The 23,293-nt window shown below is 44.6% G+C and overlaps 2 protein-coding genes across 8 annotated transcripts in view; both read right to left on the bottom strand.

The window, feature by feature from the left end:
• Window positions 1-3,564, bottom strand: part of SGSM2 (small G protein signaling modulator 2) — a 109,727-nt gene extending 106,163 nt beyond the window's left edge. For 4 of the 6 annotated variants that reach the window (XM_019493376.2, XM_019493378.2, XM_019493377.2 and 1 more), the window contains exon 1: window positions 3,428-3,564. In XM_019493376.2, coding sequence (XP_019348921.1) covers window positions 3,428-3,484 — 57 coding nt within the window. In that variant the 5' untranslated portion in view covers window positions 3,485-3,564. The remainder of the gene's footprint in view (window positions 1-3,427) is intronic. The other 2 variants (XM_019493379.2, XM_006276449.4) reach the window with 1 other exon arrangement.
• Window positions 3,565-6,503: 2,939 nt separating this feature from the next.
• Window positions 6,504-23,162, bottom strand: TNFAIP1 (TNF alpha induced protein 1). 2 transcript variants are annotated; one of them, XM_006276450.4, is made up of 7 exons: window positions 23,071-23,162; window positions 21,416-21,754; window positions 18,200-18,369; window positions 16,586-16,675; window positions 16,432-16,484; window positions 14,720-14,915; window positions 6,504-13,595 (listed from the first exon to the last, which is right to left on the bottom strand). In XM_006276450.4, exons 2-7 carry the CDS (start codon window positions 21,627-21,629, stop codon window positions 13,377-13,379), a joined length of 942 nt encoding a protein of 313 aa, XP_006276512.1. In that variant the 5' UTR covers window positions 21,630-21,754; window positions 23,071-23,162; the 3' UTR covers window positions 6,504-13,376. The 2 variants fall into 2 exon arrangements, with proteins under 2 accessions (XP_006276512.1, XP_019348980.1); XM_019493435.2 differs by lacking the exon at window positions 23,071-23,162 and adding an exon at window positions 22,900-22,997.
• Window positions 23,163-23,293: the final 131 nt, after the last annotated feature.

Here is a 23,293-nt window from a genome sequence, read left to right as displayed (position 1 = left end):
AGAAACATGACCCTGCTCCTACTCTTACAGAGGGCCCTAATCCCCGATTTTACAGAGAGAGTGGGCACATCTACATGTGCTCTTTAATGCACGTTAGCCTACTTTAACGAGCATTAAAGCATCACTAAGAAGCCATGCTCTTTAGTTAATGCATATTAAAACAGACTAACACGCATTACAGAATCACTAAAAATGGTGGGTGCCTGCAGACATGCTCCGATGCGCTGTAATTACAGCGCATTGGAGTCCAAGTCTGCTGGAGCGCAGTAATTACCAGCCTCCATGTCTTGTGCATTAGCGTCCCTGCACTTCAAAATTGCAGCGGGGCACTCTAACTAAAAAACTTGTCAAACAAGCTTCAGTTTAAGCACCCCCACCACCATTTTGAAGCGCAGGGACACTAATACACGAGGTGCTGCAGCGCTTTAATTAGAGCAGCTCTTGGAACCACTCTAATTAAAGCTTCCCCCACCTCAGGAGCATGCCCATCACTCTTTAGTTAATGCACATTAAGATAGACTAATGCGCATTTTCTAGTACTTCACTATGGAGGTACTAGATTTAATGTGAATTAAAGCACATTAACACACATGCAGACATGTCCAGTAGGAGCTAGAAGAGAGTGCGCAGGATACTTAGCCTCTGCCACTGACTTGCTGTCGTTCCTGTTTGTTATAAGGCACTTTGTAATCTATGAGCTTGGTATAATCATAACTAAGCATGACTGCTGGCATGGCAGCTGGACCTTTCTCCCACTCCCATGCCAAGATGCATATATTTCTGAAGCTGCAGACACTGGAGTATTTTCTATGCCCCTTACATCCCAGGCTGGGTGCATGCCTGCAGGAGCTCAGTCCTATGGCTCAGGAGCAAGGCAAGGCTGTGAGGGGATAGGACAGCAGCCAGGCTTTTTGTTCAAGGCAAAGTAAACCCACCTGCCACCTTGGCCACACCAATGTTCTCAGCACCCTAAAGAAAGTCCAGGTATTAAAAACCAAACTCCAACCTGCCATATTCAATTAATGATGCTATCAGGTGGGGTCTAAACGGTCAGCAGAGTGGAGATATGAGGGACTAGGATCTCATCAACTTCTAAAATGCCATGCAACATTATAAGCTTTGTTAAAAAAGCAAGGCATCTGGGCTGCACTCAACATGAAGGATGCATAGGAGAAAAGAATAAAGCCAGTACAAGGTTTGTGGTTCAGGAAACATGCAGAAGTGTGGTGTAGTGTGGTGTGAGTTATGGGAGAAGCCTCAACAACAGGCTGGTCTAGGCCAGTCACAACCACAGTTTGCCCAATGCCTGCCTCATAAACCACAAATATGCTGCAGTCAACAGAAAGTACAATTCACAGAGCAGCACAGCCAGACTAGATAACCCAGAAGGTCTTTTCCAGTGCTAATTTATGGTTATAGCCCTGGCACAAGCTGTTCCATTATGACTTTATTGATTATGCAAAGATGAATTTGGGCATCTGTCCGGTTCCACAGGCAGGATTTCCATGAGCCAACTCACACTGGACATGCTAAGACCAAGCTAGTATCTTTCAGACACCAGTTGAAGTAGTGCAATTCAAATGAAGAGCAATTTGTAAAATCACCCCTGGCCAAATTGGCACCACCGCAGCCCCATTCTGGAGTAGAAAGAAAATGCAAACAGCAGAGTGTAAATCTAGCTCCAGCAAGAACCCTGCCCGTTGTGCTTCCTCTTGTCACCATAGCACGATCTTGATTTTGAGTTTCATTAGCTTCATGGACCCAGCATCTTTTGAAGGGAATATAAAAGCGCAGACTTCAAAGGGTGAAGCCAGTCTCTAATTAGCTAGAGGTCAGGAGAAAATCTTCTCCGCGGCAGGGTCATTTCACAGGCAGGGTTTCCTACAGCTTCCCTCAAAGCATCTGGTTCTGACCACTGCTGGAAACCAGATACTGGACTAGAGAGACCCTCCTCTGGTCTGGGACAATAGGAACTAGATAAGAGTCATTTAAGTACTGTTAAGGGAGAATGTTGCCTGTGTGGTGTAATGTTGCCTTGATAATGGGAAACTATATCCCTCATCATTGTATATTGATGAATTTCTAGTTAATGTTGATTCAACAGTGAGCTTTGCATTTCACTTTGCAAACAAACAAAAACAGATTTACTTGGAGGATAATCTCTCATAGCATGCAGAGGAGATTCATTTAGTTTTCTAGATTTTTTTTTTTTTTTTTAAACATCTTGGCTGAACAATGCACCCCTCTTTCCCCCTCCAGGACCTAGGAGGATTGGGCTCACAGCAAGGCGAGTAAAATAAGACACGGTGAAATAAGCTCACAAAAACACTCTCATGGACCCAGAGGGACACCCTCCCATCTTCAGCTCCCTCTGTGCAAAAACAAAGTTTATTTCCTACCTACGGGGACTTTTTACCATCTTGTACCATCTACACCTTTCCCTGAGGAAGGGACGTTGATCCCGAAAGCTTGCAGAGAAGGACAGTTTTCTTGCCATTTTCCAGTCTGTCTAATAAAAGGTATCATTTTGGAACCAAGAGTTCTAGTTTTTTGTATGTCAATGAAATGAGAAATTAGCTTGCTTAATAATTGTCTTCCAACTATTTAAGGTAGTCTAATAAAAGATATCAGATTCACCCAAAAAAACCTTGTCTGTCAGTGAAACATTTGGGTGCAGACGGCGCGCAGGATTCAACCTCTGCAATGGAACGAAAGCCAATCACAATGGAAATATTTAGGCAAAGACGGACATCAAAGGAGCCGGAGCGACTCCTTCGATACAACCATGCCTTGTGTACTATCCTCCCCAAAAGGAGGAATTTGGAGGTAGCTTCCTCTAGCCACGAAGGGGATTTGAAGGCCAGGTGGGATCGCAACATGAACTCTTCGCTGCTCAAGGCATCAAGACTGCTGCCTAGGGGCCAGACCCTTACACCCTCCTCCCGGGCTCTCGCGTCGCTAAGCTGGCCCGTGTCTGCAGAGGAAAAAAGAAGTGCTTTTCCTCTCCGTAAGGAACCAGGGCTCTGGCATCGTGGAGCAAACACCCCTCCAGGGTGCCTGCCAGCGTAACCGTACCGTCACCCCACCCCCGCCCCGCCCTGGGCACGCGGCGGGAAAACCACCCAAAATAATCCAGCATAAACCCCGTCTCCCGGCAGACGGTGTCCGTCCGGGGGGGGGGGGGGGGGTCTCTCGTACTCCCCCGGCAACGTCCCATTGAGGGCCTCGGGGAGGGAAACTGGGTTTCAATTCCCGCCCGGGCAAAGCGGGGGTGCTTTCAATGGGCAGAGCGCCGATGAACTCGCTGAGGGAAGCGGGTCCGTTTGGAGAGGCACCGCGCCGTCCTGAGGAGGCGTTCCCCAGCCCGGCACCTGTGGCACGGAGGGTGAGGGGGGGGAGCAGGAGGCCGCGGGGATGCCTCACTCACCTCCTTCTTCACGCTCCACAGCAGCCGCTCCTTGGCCGCGTCCTCCGAGCAGCTCATGGCGGGGCCGGGCCGGGCTCAGCGCCGCTGCAGCGCGCCCCGCGCCGCCGCCGCCATCTTCGCCTCCCGCTGACGTCACGGCCCCGCCCCCGCGCCGACAATGCGCCGCGCCCCCTGTGGCACCGCGCGCCCGGGAGCCGCCAGCGCCCCCTGGCGGGTCCCTGCGGCGCACCCTCGCTGGAGGGCAGGGTGCCAACTCCACCATCCTCCTCCATGCCAGCCCTCCTCCATGCCACGCGCTTGGGCCGTTTCTGAATCGGCGTCCAGTTCACGGCGCTCCATGCGACGCCGCGCCGGAGAATGAGTTCGCGGCCTGGCCCGTCTCCCCTGGAGAGCGTCTGTGCGAGCTTTCCCGGGACACTTTCTCTAAGGAAGTAGATGAGACTCCTGAGTCCAGCCAAGACACCTCCAAAAAGGTCCAGCCAAGAGGTCTTCAAAAAGGTCCAGGCCAAAAATCCTTCAAAAAGGTCTTCAAAAGGTCCAGCCAAGAAGTCTTCAAAAAGTCCAACCAAGAGGTCTTCAAAAAGTCTAGTCAAGAGGTCTTCAAAAAGTCCAACCAAGCCTCCAAAAAGTCCAGCCAAGAGGCCTCCAAAAAGTCCAGCCAAGAGGCCTCCAAAAAGTCCAGCCAAGAAGTCTTCAAAAAGTCCAGCCAAGAGGCCTCCAAAAGGTCCAGCCAAGAGGCCTCCAAAAGGTCCAGCCAAGAGGCCTCCAAAAGGTCCAGCCAAGAGGCCTCCAAAAGGTCCAGTCAAGAGGTCTTCAAAAGGTCCAACCAAGAGGTCTTCAAAAAGTCCAGTCAAGAGGTCTTCGAAAAGTCCAACCAAGCCTTCAAAAAGTCCAGCCAAGAGGCCTCCAAAAGGTCCAAAGTCACCTCAAAGAAGTCCTTCCAAATCAATGTGATTGCTATTTACAATATAAATGCATTAATGTAGATGTATGACTCATCTATAAATCAACTGAGTACAAAATTCTGGGTTATTTTTGGTGAAAATAGGGTATCAGGCCTTGGTTCAGGAACCAATCCCCCATTTATAATGTTGTTTCCTATGGGAAAAAATCGGTTCTGAGTTACGATGTTTCAACTCAAGACGCGGTTGTCAAGAAGCAACCGCATCGTAAGTCCGAGGACTGCCTGTATAAGCTTAAATACCACCAGCTAATTTGTGGTGTATCAAGTAATTGTAATGAATCTGTTATCACGTACCACGGACAGGTTTTCTGCGTGCCACTGGTGGTATGTGTACCACGGGTTGGGAGCCGCTGGACTAGAGGGTCTGTGGAGAGCTCCCGGCCCCACTCCTTGAGGATGGGCCATGACCATGCACTCCAGCGTGTCTGGGAATCGTGTCCCTGGAGGTACTTCCCTGACTTGCTGACACCTTGCAATTGGGTTTAAAGTTGTTTTCCACCTCAACACAGGCTGCTCCCCTCTTGAGCATCGTCTCGGACAACACAGAAATTGGCAGTGGAGAGTGTTTTAATTGCCCAACTGCAGGGGGTGTTTAAAAAAAGCTTTAAAATAGGGTAGAAATATTTCCACTAGCCCTAGCTGTAGGAAAAGCTTATCTGGCCAAAAACAGGAACCTGTAGGACACGGAGTTTCACGTACAATAACTAACAAGGATGCCTAGTCTAATCCATCCTCCACGTGATATGGGAGTGCACATCATAATTGGGTGGAGCTGGGTCTTCAGTAGAAACAACCAGTAACACGATGCCATGTTCAGGGGAATGGAAGATTCCAGGGAAGCTGACAGAAAGGACACCGTGTTGAGAGCAGGAGGATCTGGGCTGCACAGAGAAGCGGTGGGAGTGACAGATGGAAGCTGTGTTGGTGTAGGTGGAGAAGAAAAAAGAAAGTAGGCAGCCACTCAAATCTGGCTGTTATGTTACACAACTCGGGGAGTTTGAAGGAGACAGTAGATACAAAGGAATAATGTCCAACATATATTGCTACCCTTGATGGTGTAGTTTCACCCACAATTAGGAAAAGTCTCCATTACCTACTCTGTAGCTAAAGAGCATGAATTGTAGAACTGAAGGCTGTTGCAGTCATGATCGAGACCGCCTCTGAAAGCTCGGGTAGATGCTAACAATCACTGGACAAAGACTATCACTTAAGCTCTGGACCAACGATACACTAAAGGCTGTGCTGGTCTGAAACCCGAAACTCACGCTGTTGGCATTAAAAGCAGAAAAAGCTCCTTCCTTTCATATCAGCTATATTCCCAACATAAGTAGGTAAGAAATCTGGGCAAGATAATTAAAAAAAAATTCTGCAGCAAAGGAGGCAGATAAAGTAACCAGATGGTAAACTAAAAAAAAAAATAAAAAAGTCAGCCCTGCTTCAGATTATGCCACCTAATACAAAGCACACACATTCTAGTTTTTCCTACATGGGTTACATCCTATGTTGGCAAAGGCCATAAACAGAGATGTAGTTGGCATGTTAGTCTGAAATCAAGTAGAAGACAGAGTAGATTTACGCTTTATAAACTAACCTAAGTAGATAAAATGTGGAAATCTACCCTACCTACTAAGTCATAAAAATCACTGATCATTTAGGTATTGGAAGCGACTGTGAATATAAAAAAGCACTGAAACCAGTCCAGAAAGTAAGCAATTTGCCCTCTGCACAAACAGAAGTAAAAGCTCAAAAAAATAAATAAATCAGAAGGGTAAAATTTAGGGCAATGTCTAAAACGCTGGCTAAACACAGCTGTGCCTGAACAACAAATAGAGGAAGTAACTGTTGTCTCCCAGAACTCACCTTAGCTTGTATTTGCAGGGAGATGGACTCACTGTAGCAGATGAAGTCAGCATCTGTTTGGCACTGCTCAGCAACACGACAATACAGGAATTAAGAACTGGAATTACATGTCCAGGCTGCAGGTGCCTTTGGCTGAGGATCGCACCTCCAACCAGTGTACGAGCAAGCACTCTGTACTCTGGGAAAGCTAGATGAACCAGTTTATATAGATATAGATATCACTAACACCACTGAAGATTCACTGAAGCAACATCAAATAGAATATTTTATTAAAAATTAGTGTTCTATTTCCATACACAGCTTGGATAAAATGTAGACAAAAAAATACTGTATGCAATGGTTAATAAGCTTACTCCAACTAGTCATTTTGCTTGCAAAGCTGACCCTTAACAAGTTAAGAAATAATCAAATGAAACCTCATGCAGTCAGAAAGCAGCTTGTTCATAGAATGGGACTTAAAACAAGAACTGCAATAAAAAAAAAAATCAATATCCTCTGGTTAAAAAACATGACCGAAGTCTGAAGTGCTTTAAAAATATGAATTAATTCAGCCTCAATGCCCTTCTGAGGTAAGGGAGGGTCTCGCCTCCATTTCTGCTGATGAGGAAAATGAGGCACAAGGAAGTTAAGTGATTTGCCCAGGACTATGTAGCCAGTCAGTGGCAGCACTGGGAACTGAACATCAGTCTCCCAGTCTCTTAGCAGAAAACATCTGAAACAAATAAGTAATATGAAATTTGGCTATAAAAAGGGCTTCTCTCTCTTTTTTTTTTTAATTAATGCCACAGATTGTCAAAGTACATAATCCAGTTTGAGAGAAGTGTGTTCAAATAAACAAAATATCCTATATATTTCTAGGAGCAAGCTGGTTTGGGGAAAATCGGAAGAGAACAAGCATCATCTCTGCTAGGCAGAATGCAGCTTTTCAACAGCAGCCTGGCATCAGTCACTCCAGCACTCCACTAGTCTCAGTTATTTATTTATTTTTCATCATTTGATACAAGAGATAAAAAGAAATCAGTAGAATGGAAAGTTGCCAGGGGATAAATGTCTCCTGTTCCGAAACTTAAATGTCAAGGTGAAGGTTAAGCATTTAGTTTGGTCTTGGCATTTATCAAGCAGTTGGAGACTGCTATCCTCCAACACTATCCTGTATGATATTATCACCTAATTAAAAACTGATACCAAAGTGCTGCTTAACATAAGCTCCAAGTCTCCTTCCCTGTAGAAAAACTAGGGCCATTTACAATTCATTAGGACCCCATTACTGAAACTGCAGATGTTGTACAGTCCCCTGTTAAAGGGTTCATGTTGGTTAACATTTTCCATTTGCTCCTCAATCTGCCAGTACAATATTTTGAACAGATGAAGTTCAAATTAACTGCAGTGCACAGAGGACAGCAGGGTTCAGAAAAGGCTCCACTAGCTAGTGATTGCTGGCTGGTGTAGTTAGACTTCTACACTGCAAATGTGGCAAAGTAGTTCTCTTTTTTTTCCCCAAAAGGCTACTTTAGATTCAGAGGCGCCTCGAGAGAGCAGCACAAATGATGTTCTTTGAAGAAAGTTATTTCAGATCTCTTAATGCACAGATGTAAGTGCTTCCAATTAGAAATCTGCATCGTCTTAACAGAAGGATCATAACGCACTATTTAAAACATCACAGACTGTTCTCAGCAAGAATGGCTGCTTTGTCACCCTGAAAATGGGTATTTTACTATAAATAAGTGAAGACTGGTACTTCAAAGCTGCATTATCCTTCACAATGCTGTTTGTTCTCCATTATACAATGCCTTTTGAAAACGTGACCTAGGATTCAATAACAGCCAAGCTAGTTGCACCCCTTAAGTAAATAAAAGGAGGGTTAGAATGAAAATACATTGTACAAGTTGCATCAAAACCTACAAATATTAGTAACAAAAATATTCAGAATCAGGTAGTCGCTGTACAATCAACAGGTCATGGTTTAGGTGCAATGAAAGAAAGCATTCACTTAACATTCTGTATTGAAGCCACTTGAAATATGATGGATTTAAGGGGAAAAAGGAGACACTCGCCCACCCTCTAGGTCAAAGCAATTAGATGTGAACAAAGGCACGTCCTATTCCTCCATTTGCATTCAGCAAGACTTCATGTAAATTGTCAAACTAGATAACCAAGCCAGTAAAAAATAGCTTAGTACATTCTAGGGGCTCTATAAAACACAGGGATATAGCAGTCTTACCTAATATTATCATCTCTTGCCATTGTGAAGGTCTTTGTTAGTATGGGGCACATACTTTTGTTAGCAGGACATCTAACCAAGAATTCCAGTAGCAACAGTAGTTGTAGCAACGGGAGCGTTAAGCAAAAGCTACCCACAGGCATTTTAACTAGTGTCTCCTAAGTATGCTCTGAAGAGCATGGGGCACAGGGGCAAGAACATGGAGGGAAGACCTACAGTACTGTACCCGTGACTGGAACATCACTTGTTTAGACCAGACTTGGGTGTTTCTAGGGTTAAGGCTTACACATTTAAGACAACCTACCTTCCAGATTGGAAGTGGCTACATGCTATTCCAACCCAATCAGGTGTTAATGATGAGAGTGTTTTTTGTTCCTGAATAAGTGGACAGTACTACGTAATTTGGGAGGGAGGGAGAACGAGTATTGTTATTACATAATCTCATCAAATAATTCAGATAAGCATTTTGGTGTCTATTTTCAAATAAAAAAAAATCCTTAGCGGCTTAGGAGAACAGTTTTTACTGACTTCTAGTAAGATTTGGCCTCTAGATCCCTTAAACAGTTTTGAAAACTTCTCCTTATCCAGCACCAAGACATTTCTCAGTAGTTTTGAAAACAACATCCAAAACACTTCCAAAAGCACGCCTCATCTTTGTGACATATTAGCTCGGTTTACAAGTTACAAGATGAACCTTCTAATTGCCAACCTTGAAAATTCACTGTAGGATTTGGGGATCTGCCTCTTACCTACCACATGATTCACCATTTTGAGCTTAACTGACAACTGCATTTCAGAAACCTTGGTGTACAGAATCTACCTCGCTTTCTTCTAAAGGCACTAGCTCTAAAACCCAATAGGCTAATAAGAGCGAGAACCCAGGGATCGACATGCAGATTTGACTTAAAGAAACTCAGGGAATAGGTATATTAAGGTAACAGAATTCTTCTGAGAATAATTGCATGTTAACACAGCCTTGCAAAACGGTCTTTAGCATTCATTAGGCCAGTCCAATCTTTTCTCCAACACGCACAGTGGTAATTTGAACTGATTAGTCGCTTCTCAAAAAAAAAAAAGGGGGGGGGAGGGGAGAGGGCTGTGTGAAAATCGTTTTTACAAAGGGAGCTTCTATAGTATAAAAGTAAATCGATGTTAGAAGTACAAAAGAAAACTGCATCTACTCTGTGCAGCAAAGAAAAAAAAATCCTATACCCACGACGATAGCCTCTATTGGGAACTGTTTTAAAGAGCTTATAACACTTGCAATATACCATAAATACAATCAACAAGGTTATTACTTCTACAGGAAAAAGGGAATTAACCATCCTAGGTCCCCTGACTTACAGAATCACACTTCAGAAATTATAAAATACAGGGGTGGGGCAGAGAAATTACTTTAACCAACCAGCTTGACAATTCAAAAACCTCCAAAGCATTAGTCTGAACAAGTCTCTGCATTATTTTTTCACTGCTGTGATTATCAAAACCAGCTGGTAAACAGACTTCATGGAAAGTGGGTTATTTGTAATTAGTGTTTAAAGAGTCCTTTCATAAAAAGGCAGGTGCATTACAGTGACAACACTTGTTCCTGAATGCAAGGAGAATTAAAGAGATCCATTTCCACAAGCAGGAGGCTCGACTAGGTAACAAGCACAGGGATTCTGTAGTGACTACTGCCTTTCTCCGAAATACCTACCATCTTGTTTTTAAAACAAGAAATCTGAGGGCACTCCTTGCCATTCTTTTCAAACGTGGCCTACCAAAACCCCTCTCCAGCCCAGTGCAAACCACAGTAAAGTTGCATAGTAAATGCTAAAACAGACTTTGCAGGAAAATAATCCCACCAAGTTTTGCTTTTAAAATTTGCAAATGATTTAGCAGTGATGAAAGAAATGCCAACCTGACAGTCCCGAGGACCACAGAAATTCAGATACAGTACGGGCAGTCGCATACCGCACTTCCCCATTGCCCACCCCTACTCCTTCACAGCCAATATGAAAAGATCACTGTTAGAGGGTAAAAGAAGCCATTTATGGCCAATTGTGATGGAGGCATTTATAATACAGAACCCTAGCTACTGGGAACTAAACTGAGACCCATGAACCAGGCTGCCTATTTAGTGGATCTGAATTGGTGACCCAGAGCTGGGAGTCTAACAGATTTAAAGAAAAAAAGAAAAAAAAGTTAATGACTTTAGAAACCCAACTTGTGACTGCTCAACAGGCCCTGTTGAAGGTGGTGTTGAACAGCTGCTCTCTTGTAGGTAGGCTCAATTTGTTACCCAAACTGATGAAGTCTCCCCATCAGAAATTGATACATTTCATTTTCAAATTAATAGTTAAAACAATTAGCTGTCTTCCTCAATGTGCATCTTGAATACATCTAGGGAAATAAAATCATACTAGACACTATCTTGAATGTGCTATAATTTTAAAAACAGTCATGTACTATTTAATGAACTTGTAAGAAAAATAAATCTTTACATGATTACAGTACTCAAAATCTCTTGTCTAACCAGACTGCTCTCGATTGGGCTTTGTCTTTAGAAAGAACACTAAATGTGCTGAATAGGTTGGGTTTTAAAGGGTCTCATTACATTTGGATACTAATTTAGTCTCACAACCTCATTTATTCTCTGCGTTCTCACTCTGAAGTCAATGTAAACTCTCTCATATTTTATAAAACCTGTGAAATAAATCTTACCTTTCCCTTTGAGGTAAGTGTCAGTCACTCTGAGCAGTACAAAGGGCCAAATCCTAAAACATGCAAGTTACTTGAATAAGGATCTTTCAATCTGCCAAAACTTGCCACTCAAAAGACCCTGTGCAGGCCAGGTGGCTAGCAGTCAGTGTACCTGAACTAGTGCTAACCCTAGGGCAGGCAGGGGTTTGCCCCTTACCAGAGGTAAGACTGGGCTGCCCAAGCTGGTACAAGTTCCAGTATGCTCTTTTCTGTGCTTAGTTAGCACCAGTGAAACTACATCATCGAGCACAGTGATTTACTCCCACTGTTGACATACTAACCCCAAGTTCTCCAGTTCAGTTGATAGCTTGCCCTATGTGATTAAGTTAAGATCATGTGAGAAAGGATTAATTTAACTCCATAACTCATAGTCTTTAGTGGAAGAATCAAAAGGAATTGGATGTGTAGAGGGGCTGAAGTCCATCACTGGGTAAGTTAGTGGTCTATGCTTATAAGGTCCTCTCCTTTGCAATGTGCAAAGACTCTGCATTTTTCCCTGAAAAATGAACAGGGAAAAAATTCTCAGCATAGGAAGGTCAGCCTCGGTAAAATACTATCAGCCAGCATCCCAGGGCACACACGAAAAAACAAGTCTAGACAGGTGACAATTTTTCCTGTCTGCCAAACAAATAACTGACCTGCACTGAAACAACCCTGAATACAGGGCACGTGGCTAATCGTGCATAGCATACAATCAAACCTGCAGCACTCAAGGGGGCCCTCCAACAAGAGGACTGAGGCAAGTGGCCAGCAAAGCTTAAGAAAAATTAAGCCCTTAAGCTTTCACCCAGTCTTGAGCATAATCATTTCTCACTGGATAATCACATCTACACCCTTAAAAACTCTTTGCTCACACAGATATCCTGTCAACTCAGTAAAGGAAGAAGCCACATTCTGGAGTACACGCTTGAAATCTTTTCCCTTTCAAATATGTTGAAAAACAGCTATTTGACTCACCAACATTTTCTGATCAGGAATTCTGATCAGGAGTTCCACCAATTCTCAGCTACAGACATTGTTTAAAATTCAGTAAAAGGAGTCTTCCCTTGGGCTGAGCCCTTTGGTCCTGCTTCACCCTATAGCACCCAAGCTTCAGTGGCTAGTCTCATTCCCCCACTCCCATTTCCTTGCCTTAGAGGAAAATCAGAATAGAAACACAGGTACTACCCCTTGCATGCCAACCTTATTGAGCACTAGGAAGCTCCCTTTGGTCTGTACTTCACAATTAGCCAGTGAGGAGTATTAAAGTTTGCCTCAATCACCCTGTTCTCCCCACACACAACTTAAGAAACACATCCTAACACTGGTGTAGCTAAGAGGAAAGAGGCAGCAACTAATTATGAAGTGATTCCCCAAATTCCCATGATCTGTGTATTCAGGGTTCCTCTACACATATTCCAGGCCAACAGGAGGTTGATCCCACCTTAAGGCTCCCTTTCTTGTAAACTTTACCACACCCATTCCCACCCCCCACCCCCCTTATCAGATCATTTCATGTTTATTTTACTGAGTTCTCCAAGTTCCTCCCTTTTTCCACAAAGGGATCATTTGCTAGCTTGACTCTAGATTTCCCTTAAGATCCTGGCTTATAGTGAGACAGGACAAGGAGTTTAAGGCTCAAGTGATCTTAATACAGAAACATTCTGCATATAGCCCTGGGAGTCCAACTGCTTGCTTCACAAGAAGATAACGAGGTCTGGAGAGCGTAGTGTCTGCAAAAGGAGCTAGTGTTCAACTCCCCCCACCTCCAGTCTCTTTCCTATCCTACATATTCATGGTACAGAACTGTAACAGAAGGCTCTGGGAAAAGAAAAGTTTGCAAACAGAATCACCATCTTGAGGAAGAATTTGTAGCTTCTCACAAAAAGGTGACTGGTAGCTGCCAGAAGAGACAGGGTCCGGGGAGCCCATCCCTTGCGCAATACAGTGAATGTTGCTCTGTTTACACTGTGTGGTACGCAACGGACATATCAGTGACTCTTGAATCCTCTGGCCTTCAGTGTTGCTTTGAATCTGTGTGCAAAGATGCTAAGTTGCTTCTCAACCAGCGAGTCCAACAGTCCACCCCCTGCTTCTCAGCCAAACTTCTCACGCAAAAACATCCAGTCTTTATGCTTTACAAACAAGCACACAAAGCAAACCCTTTCTCCTCTGCCGATATCCTAGTGGCCAAGCTGCCGGTCATCGTAGGTGCTGTATCTCTTGACGTGTATACGACGGACTCGGTCTCGCAGTTCAAAGCCCTCGTCGTCCTCGCTATGAGAGGCTTGGCTTCGGCTCCGGCTCGTTGCCTCCAACAGCGAGTTATCAGGAACTCGTGGAGTTTCAAAAAGCAAGACATTTAGTGTCTCCTCATAGATACGTGCTTCAGGGAACTCAACCTAAGGGAGAGAACCCACATATTTCTTGAACCAGGTGGAATAGTATGGAGGGCGCCTCTATATTGGTGTCTTAGCCTTCATTTGAAAATCTGTTCCTATTCCCCTGGGTAAAGACTATTCTTAATACCTTCTACTAGTACTTTCACCAGCCTAAACTTGGATGTCCTTACCACCCGATCATCTGTCTCTGAGTTTACAAAGTTATTCCAGAGTCTAACACATTTCTCTGTTGGGAAATTTCATTTCTGAAACTGAAGTGCAACATATGAGCTTTTTTCTGCTCACACCCATGTAAACCAGTAGTTACTACAGGGGTCAGGAGACTTGCTCTGGATTTTTAACATTATAATCAATAGTGGATCACCAGATTTTAATTTAGTTAAATTTCATCCTACTAGTTTCAGTTATTCAGGCCATAGCAGAAGCGCTCATGACACAGCCTTGTCAGATTACCTTGTCACAAGGACACAACAAGGAAAGGAAGTTATTCTGATGTGTTTTACTCTGAACAATTGTTCTCCCTTTTTGATGCATCTTTTCAGTCTTTGGAGAGCATTATGCTTTTCCACCAGTTGCATCTGTTTAGTCAAACTGGCACGGTTAGGGGTCTGATTTTGCTCCAGTTAAACCAAGAGAAGTCTACCATTACTCTATGGTCACATACACTGATGCAACTAGAAACTGAATTAATGCCTTATTTTAAAGCAGGGAGAGTTTCAAACACACTTGTGATTTAGGAGCACAAAAGTTCTAATAACTTTCAATGGAGCCTATGCTCATAAGTCATTCAGGTATTTTGAATTTTCTACCCTCAGTTCTTTCTCCTACATTACTCCCAGCTTCCTAACCACACTTTGCTCATTTCTGAACTCCATTCAAGTATCAACATCTTTTGGTTGCAAAAAGACCCAGAAAAGGAGGCATTTAGTTAGCCATTGAGTTGCTCTCCACCACTGACCGTCAATGCCATCACCCATCCCCTCAATGAACTGAGGTTGATGCTTTCCTGCCATGATTTTAAACACCCCTAGGTGACCCAGCCAAAGGGAGAATGTGAACGGCTATGGAAAGTGCTACCAATTTGCTATTTACCCATAAGATTCAAGTAGATCAAAACTTGGTACCTTGGTTTGTTTCTTCTCGGTGGCATAGACTATAGATGTGCAACAGACCTCAGCAAGCTTCCGCCCCTGTCCGTAGAAGAACCAGCAGCAGATTTCATCCCCTATAACATCCTTAATGAAGAGGACTCGGCCATTGAAGCGGAGAGAGAGTTTGTCAAACAGTTCGATGTTCTTCAATAGGTTGTCATCCGAATTGCTGAAATACAGCAAAGCCAGTTAAAAGGTTCTTGTAGTTTAGCTGCTAGCCTGCACCACAGGCTAAATAGGCCTACCCCACTAGAGCTGCAAGCATTAATCTAACTGGAGAATATAAGTGGTGACACACTGCTGGGCATTGCCAAGGAAAGGGAAGATAATGGCCAACAGGAGACACAAATGAGATTCTCTGCACCCCACGACCAAATGTACCAGCCTTTAGAGGACAAATGTCACAATTTATCAAGCTGTTACATCAGTGATCAACAGCTATAAAATGCCCAGTGCCCAAGTTCATTACATGATATGCTGACCATGGTTTTATTTAGCACAGTAATTACATATTTGTTAGAATCCCTCTCCCTGCAGGCACACTGGAAGTGTGCCTAGAGAATAAGGAGGCTGACAGAGCTCTTGTAATTGTGTGTCAGCCTGAAAAAGCAAATGGCTAAGATTCTTCATACACAACTCAGGACATTTCAAATTGCTTCAAGCTTCGATCTCAGAAAACCCAGAGCCCTCTGGCAAGAGAATTATAAGCAGTGGCAGGGGGAGGGGGGCAGCTGCTTCAAGAGAATGCTGGAATGATGCCCTCCCCGACCCCAGAGTCTTTGCACTACCTGCTCAGGCCATAGGAGCTGAGCTGGAGAAGCACAGCATCACCTGGCTTTAGGAGCTGCATGGCAAGACACAGGAGAAGCAGCTCTGCATCACCCAGCCCTAGAAACTGAGCAGGAGCAGCCTTGTGCTGCCTGACCATAGGAGCCAGGTATAGTTGGGAGGCAGGAGGTCTCCCAGTCCCTGGGCAGGTTAAAGACCCTTCTATGGCCAGGGGGTGCCCAGCCGCTCCAGGTCAGCTTCTAGGGCCAGGCAGTGTTCCTGCGCACAGCTCCTACTGCCAGGCAAAGCAGGGGTGCATCAGATACACCAAAGGAACATTCACTCCATTTCCCCCCAAGTTTTGCCCAGGAAGCCAAAATGTATAGTTATGCATTAGAATAGCAACAATGGTCTTCAGGATTTTTCTGGTCTGAAGAGATGCTTTCCTATCTTTCCTTTATGCATTTTCTCTCTGGCTACATAACTAAGTGATTTAGAGAAGGGTGGAGGCACGGGAGTATAGCAGGGTGGTCAGGACAGAGGTGCACTGGCAGAAGACGCCAGAATGGGATTCAGAGGGAGGCATGGATCGTGACCTTATTAGTGTCACGTTGTGCAAGTGGAAGTTTACGCTGTGTTGCCTGAACTATGCCCAGATTTGGCAAGTACTGATAAATCTCATCCTTCTCCGAGAGAAAGAGAATCCCTACCACCCTCCCCCACTAGACATACTGCATTTCCACGTGATGCTTTCCACACTGGAGTGCAAGGGCTCTGACTTCCTCTCGCTAAGAGTGGCATCATTTAAGAGTACACACTTTCAAAACTGCAGCTGGTATAAACAAGAAAAATCATCCCCCAGCAAACTTCATCCCACTAGCCAAGAGGATTTTATATTATTAACGGAACTGTTGTACCTGGTGTAGGAATATTTGTTGTTGCTCCTGTTATAAAGCAGCTTGACTACAGGCTGTTGGGAGAGGGGAAAAATAGGGAAAATGAAAAGTTGACCTGAAACTATTTGAAAGGTTTTGGTACAAATTCAGTAGGAGGTTGTGGAAAAGCAATTACTTTGATAGATGATTCTATGAGCCTCTCTTCTTCCTTTGGAGATGTAATGATGGGGATATTACAGACAGGTTCATACAAGTCCTTCTTGTCCTATTTAAAATAAAAATAAATAAATAAATCAAGGGCATAATAATGAAACTAATGTTTCCTGCTTTTCTCACCAGACCCTCGCACCATGTTCCCAAATCCTCCAATGCAGAGAAACAGCTCCCAGTTGCTATAGTAACCACATAACACTGCCTTTGAGCTGCAACCCAGAAATACAGCAGAGACATTTTTTATTCCCAAAAGGCAGGAATAATTGAAGCGTTTGGATGCAAGTGAACGTCATTCCTAGTTACAGCAATGACTGCAAGCCCACTGTGGGCTTATGTTAAGTGGGTTATTGCTTAGGGTCCTTCAAGAAAATGAGTAGAGTTGGAAGAAGTTTTAATCAACTTAAAACATTGCGGTACATAAAGGATCAACCATGATGCACTGGACATTCACTGAGTAACACAGCTCCTAGTCCTCAAACTCCCTGTAGTGCAAGCACCAAGATCACAGACTAATTTTCTATGCAAGGCAGCTGGAATCAAAGAGTTCAATAACTGAGGACAATCTTAGGACATGTGTTTTTTCCTACAAGAGTTTTAAACTTCAAACTTGAAGGGAAATTGCCTGTATGCTTTTCAATATGGCATCCCCCCTACATGCTATAGAAACTACGAAAAAAAAATGCTGAAAAGTGTCCACTAATTCTGTTCACATGGTATTACACACAGCACTGTAAAGCAATAGCCATCAAATCTTTTACAATGCCCAAATTCAAAATAACTGGGACTTTAATTCAGTGGATTTCAGGATATGATACTAACCTGCAAATTCCCATTCTTTAATTTCTTTTTGTGCTGTAAGAACTCAGACCCCCAACTACTGGCTTCTTGAGGAAATGTACACCAAAACAAAAGAAAGGCCTACCTACCAGATACTTCTACAGTGGTGAAGGCTATCTGAGACTCTACCATATTTGTTTGTTTAATATCCCTGCAAGGTAGGGAAGTGCTGTTACCATCATTTTACAGGTGACAGGCTAAATGACTTGCCCAGGGTCACAAAGGAAGTTTTTGGCATTGCAAAGACTTACACTCATGTCTCCCAAATCCAATACTAGCATAGCCTTACCGCTGAATCGTCTTTCCTTTGGGGCATGACAATAGCACATCCGAATCTTAAGTGCTAGGATATGCATCTCCTGCCCACTCCTTGCCCTGACAAAAATGCAGCTACCTCTGGTATGGAGGACAGCAACACACCAGGGAGATGGACTGGGATATTTTGTCTAAGATAATAATCCAAATTCTCTCTTACAAGAAGCATCACAGAATCTAGTGTCCCATGAACAACAGATGAGAACATGCACAGAGCAAACAATACTGGTATGTTTCTCAGCTCATCAGCTTGGGAAGATGATGAAGATGGAAATCAAACTCGTTGATCTTGGCATCCAAAACTTGATATTTAGGCCAATGAAACACTGCCAGGACGTGCATCAGCCCCACAAAGCACACGAAACAGGAAGTCCAGGGTAAGTTTTAGAAGCAAAAAAACCCACAGGTTGCTGCCATAGCTTACCTGAAGGGCTGTCTGACACAGGTCTACTAAGCCTTGAATGAGGTAATATTTGGCTTCTGCCATCAGCTCTTTGATCTCCTGCCTGTTTTTTGGAAGCGCAATCGTGTCATCTCGAAGATAATTTAAAATCGTTCCAAAATGTTTCCCACAACGGTCTATAAGGATCCAGCCTGAAAGATAAATGCCACAACACTTCTATCTCATCCTACATCAGGAGAAGCAAATGGCACTCATTAAGAAGGCCAAGCATGGCATCCCAGTATACCAACTCTCCACCCACATCCTTTGAAAGGAATCTAAAATCTCCTGAAATAGGAAGTCAATCATGCCCTATTGTCTGTGCTGGGACTGCTGACATCAGACAAGCTGGATCAGGCCCACACAGACATGAAACCGAGAAAGGAATTGCTCATCTCATTACCTCTTTTCCCTCCACCCTCCTAAGAAGAAAGATCCAGCTGGGTTCCTAAGACAAGCAAGACCTAGATTAAAGAACCTAAAACAAAAAATAATCAGCCCTCAAGAGGCAAAACCCCACGGGAAAACCCAAGAGACTGTTCTCCTTGCTGATCAGTCCACACCCTTCTGCACCAAAACCATGCGCTATCATTTGTCTTGTCTATGTCTGATTTTAATCAGTTAGAGGCATGAACCCGTTTAATTATTATGGGAAGTAAGTGGGGGGGTCAATTTTATAGCTAGTCTTAAGAGCTCTATTTAACTGCCTGGGGAGGCAGGTCTATTTTAGAAAACTGGTTATTGTTAGACAGATTGCAGGTCTACTTAGAAGCTCAGGGTACTGCCAGCAAAGTTGGTTCTTAGGATTAAGGAATGACTACTTCTGCCTGCAGGTTGGGAAGGCATACAAGAATAGTACAGGGTCCCAGAACATTTCAATCCTGTGACATACTGGAAATCCTTCAGCACAGTATTTCGATGTTCTGGTTCGAGAAAACGTTGTCTGTGATGGAAGGCCTTTTGGGAGTCTTTCAGCTTGTGTGATTTTTAGTTGCTGTACTAGCAAACATGGTAGCCTAAATAAAAAGAAGTGCTCACTTAATAGAGGCCTATGATGGTTGTTGTAATAGCAAAACATTTCACTATTTTAAAATGTTTACAAGTCTTTATAAATATGGATAACTCAATAATTGAACTCAATGAAAGTACCCGACTCTCTTAATCCCCTGCCAAGGATGGCAAGACTCCTGCCAACATATGTTGCCAGCAGAGACCCAGGTACTGCCTGTTGCCAGGCAGCTTCTCCCTAGGAAAGCATCAAGAGGGCTAAGAGGCTTGCTGAAAGCAACTACTAGGTCTAAACCAGGTCTAAGCTCTGCAGACCACCTGCGGGTATTTGGCAGAGGTTTTTCTAGTCATCAAGCACTGCTGTTTGGAGAACAATAAAAGCCGCATTCCAAAGATGCCAAAGTGTACAGCAGCTCACAGCAACCAGTGAGGGGAGGAGGGACAGGCCATTTTGCTCCCTGAATACGTGCAGGCAGGAAAGCCACCAAACAGGAAAACCCTAGCACAGGAAAGAGTGGAGGACAGATGGCTCTCCAAATGATTCTAAAACATCCCTGATGTTTCATTCATTAGCAAAGAGGATGTACAACCCGCCATTAAACATTGTTAGCACAGGCTGCAGAGTCAGTGGCAGGAAATCTGTGAGAGAGACAATGCCAAACACCCTTGCGTAGCAGCTACTCTACTGCGGAGACTGGAAGTGGAAGGAGAATGAGAAATGTCATTGAGCTAATATCCTACATTTCCAGAGGGATGAAGAATAGATACTTCGAGAGCTGTGTATGGAAGGAGACAGAAACACAGAGAGGTTTACCTCCAATAAAAGATTCTAAACCCTGTTTGGGTAGTAATATCCCTATTTTATGTTTGCCGTAACACAAAGTTGCAGTGTTGCAAGGTTGCCACTAAACTAGGTGTCTAACAAGCCAGGTTTAGACTGATGTGCAGCACCTACACAAAGGTGCATCAGTTCAAACTCAGTGTACCATAACATCCCTAGGTGACTTAGCACAATCTCTGCATGGTAAACAGCTCTTACAGATGGGTACTAAGAGAAATGCTAAGAGAACACAGATTACACATAACCCAAGCCTTGATAATACTTTCCATGCTTTTTGGTTTGTATAAACACTGAGATTGGTTTTATTTAAAAACTGCCCCTAATCAGGGGGCCTCTACTTCCTATGGCACAATCCCCTGCTTTCCTGCTCCTAAAGAATTATTCTGGCTGAGAGCATCTCCAAGAGGAAAAGGAAAGCATGTACAATTACTGATCAAACTGATGATCCTCCTTGTCTATTATTTTGGAAAAAAGAAAAAAAAAGCCGTGAAGCTCTTGTTTACACTGTACACTGTTGGGCTGCAAAGACGGTAGCTTTATGGCTGCTTGCAGATATTAAAAAAACCCTGAAATGGTGCTTCACTTTGAACTCGGTGTACTCCTGTGTTAAGTCAAGCGCACGTCCCGAAGAGGTAGCACAGTCAGTTGGTCCTTGACCTGTACAGATCAGGCGCTTTAGCAGGTCTTTTATCTAACAGCTGATTGAATCAGCTATTAGAAAAAAGCACCAAAAAGCCCTGCTGAAGCACCCGATCTATACAAATGTTGCAGAGCTGGGTAGAACTAGTGTGCTGCTTCTTCCAGTAAAGCCCAGTTACTTGGTTGGTTTGGATTGTTTTTTTTAATGTCTGCAAACACCCTGTAAGCTTATGCACAAGGGTCCAGTCCAAGAGGTCCTGACTGCCAACTAGAACCTCTAAAAGTCATCTCGCTGTAGACAGTTTTACCTGCAACAAGCAGCACATCACCAGGAGAAGAAAAATGCAGCTCCTCAAACAAAGCAGGTCAGAGTTTAAAATAAAACCTTAAAAAATGATGTCACTTATGTACCCCCTTCGCATATTGTGATTGATGCCTCTATGCAACACTATAAAAGCAACAACCCACATACCACCTTATGTTTAGTCCTGGAAAAAGGCAGGCAATCCACATACCAGCTGTGCCATGAGCAAACAACAATCCCAGCTATGAAAGGGGAGATTTTTCAAAGCATGGAGGAGTGAAACTGAAAACCAACAGGGGTTGGGTGTCCCATGCTTCTTGTCTGTAAGAAGTCTCTCCATAAATCTCTTCCATTAACTAAGCTCCCATCCTTAGACACACGCAGCCCCACTGTTGGCACTGCTTACCTTCCTTGTCAGTGAGCACTTCCATCCTGCCACTGAACATGGCCTTCAGCATTGTGTCGTGCCGGGTCAACACCTGGACTGTGGTGTAATACAAGGAGCCCCCGACATTGAGCCGCACATACTTGTTGCCAAGGCTGCCCCCTTTGAAGCTGCAGGCTTTGGGCTTGGCTCCTGAAGCTGGACAGATGGTGGTTAAACACGTGTCCCCAGACATCTCCTTCTGCAAGTAGATGACAACTCTGCAGCACGTGGGCTTGATGGATTCCGCCGTGATTGGGGAGAAGTCACAATGAGCTGGGCAGGGAGGGCAAGGCGGCGATTGTCATAATCCACTGGAGCCTTTGACAACGTTAGAAACAAAAGAATAGATTAGTTTAGTTGGAACCAACCTTTCTGACAGGCAGGACACAAATTACCACTGCACCCTCCCCGGCTGCCACTCCAATCCTCTTCTCTTGCCTGGTTTGCTGCTCTGCCTCCTTCCCTCCGCTCCCTGCCCCATTTGCTGCGTTGCTTTCTGCTTCCTGCCCCCTCCCTGATCACTCACATACCCCACACACAGGCTGCTTGGACCACTTGTGGCATGTGCGCCGTAGGTTGGCCACCCCTGGATTACATCAACAGGGAAGCTACATTTCCCAATGAAAATATGGGACTCATATATTTTATCCCTGCAAGCTAGTCACAGGGACTGCAAGCTAGAAGGACGAAAGAGTAGGTTCAAAAGCTTGTCAAGAGGACACACAACCTTTCAGCATGAGGTTACAATTCAAACCTTACCCAAATAGGTAATGGCTGAAGATTGTCACCATCTCGGGTAATTCATCAAAATGATTTTTAGCCAGACCTCCATTTCCCCCTTCCTCCCACAGGATAAACTTTTCACATCACAAAAACCTATTGAACTATTTCTGTTAGTTTACTGATAGGATTAAAGCAGCACATGTAGCCCAGGCGCAATTATATCAGTATAAAGGTAGCTTACACACCAATAATAAATGTATAAATAAATGGATTTAAAGGTATTTTACACACCAATTTATAGATCGGTATGTTGGGTTACCTTTCTAACGAAGATATTCTTATCAAAGTAACTTATATACTAAGGAGAGAGAAAAAAAAAATCTGCTTTTTAACATAAAAAAGTCGTTATTCAATTAAGATGACGCTGACTTCCCGCAAGGTTTAACTAATTCACAAGGTGAGTTTGGTCCTAAATTTTCTTTCAGACCAGAGACAACAAAAGGCAACTGCGGTTTCAAGCAATGGCTGCTCCCATCTCCGTAGGGCCAGCGTCTGCCTTTCCGGCCCTTGGCGACTAAACCGATGGGACCCGCGCGCTGCCGGGGGCACCTCGCCCCTCGCCCGGACCTCGTCCCCCGCAACCGGGGAGCTTCCTGCGCTCCCCTCCACCAGGTTTCGGGTTGAGTCGATGGGTCTTGCGTTCCCCCCAATTTTTTCCCTCCGAGCCCCCCCCAAATTACCTGAGGATCATTTGAACCCATCCCCAGCACCTGGGGTGTGACCCCGCAGCACCTACACCCCTGCAGCGACAGACGGAGGCACAAACACAGGGAGGCCCCCAGCCGGGCCTGTGGGTGGGGGGCACACCCCTCCCGCCTCACTTCTGCCGGTCAACCCCCCCGAGCTCGTACCGGTGCAGGCCGCTCCGCCGCCGGCTCCACCGCCCCGGCCCGGTCAGCACGTCTCCTCCCGCCCAGGCCCGCCCCCGACTTCTCCTCGCCGCCACGGCGGCGGGGACTACAATTCCCAGCGTGCTCCGCGGGGTGGGGACGCTTCCCAACATGCTCCGCGGGCACGCGCCTCTGTTGTGGATGGGAGTTTCCCGCCGGTAACTGCAACTCCCGGCATGCTCCG

The sequence above is a fragment of the Alligator mississippiensis genome, chromosome 14 (assembly GCF_030867095.1).
Source record: "Alligator mississippiensis isolate rAllMis1 chromosome 14, rAllMis1, whole genome shotgun sequence".
Classification (NCBI taxonomy): Eukaryota; Metazoa; Chordata; order Crocodylia; family Alligatoridae; genus Alligator; species Alligator mississippiensis.
Note: the sequence above shows the minus strand (reverse complement) of the source record. Positions and strands in the feature narration are given on the sequence as shown.

Bases quoted from the DNA above. Each gene is read 5' to 3' on its own strand.
- TNFAIP1 (XM_006276450.4), bottom strand. From the start codon at position 21,629: ATGTCTGGGGACACGTGTTTAACCACCATCTGTCCAGCTTCAGGAGCC. The intron at 18,370-21,415 runs GTAAGCAGTGCC...TTTATCTTTCAG, and splicing joins AGTGCTCACTGACAAGGAAG to GCTGGATCCTTATAGACCGT. The intron at 16,676-18,199 runs GTAAGCTATGGC...TATTTTAAATAG, and splicing joins TGTGTCAGACAGCCCTTCAG to GACAAGAAGGACTTGTATGA.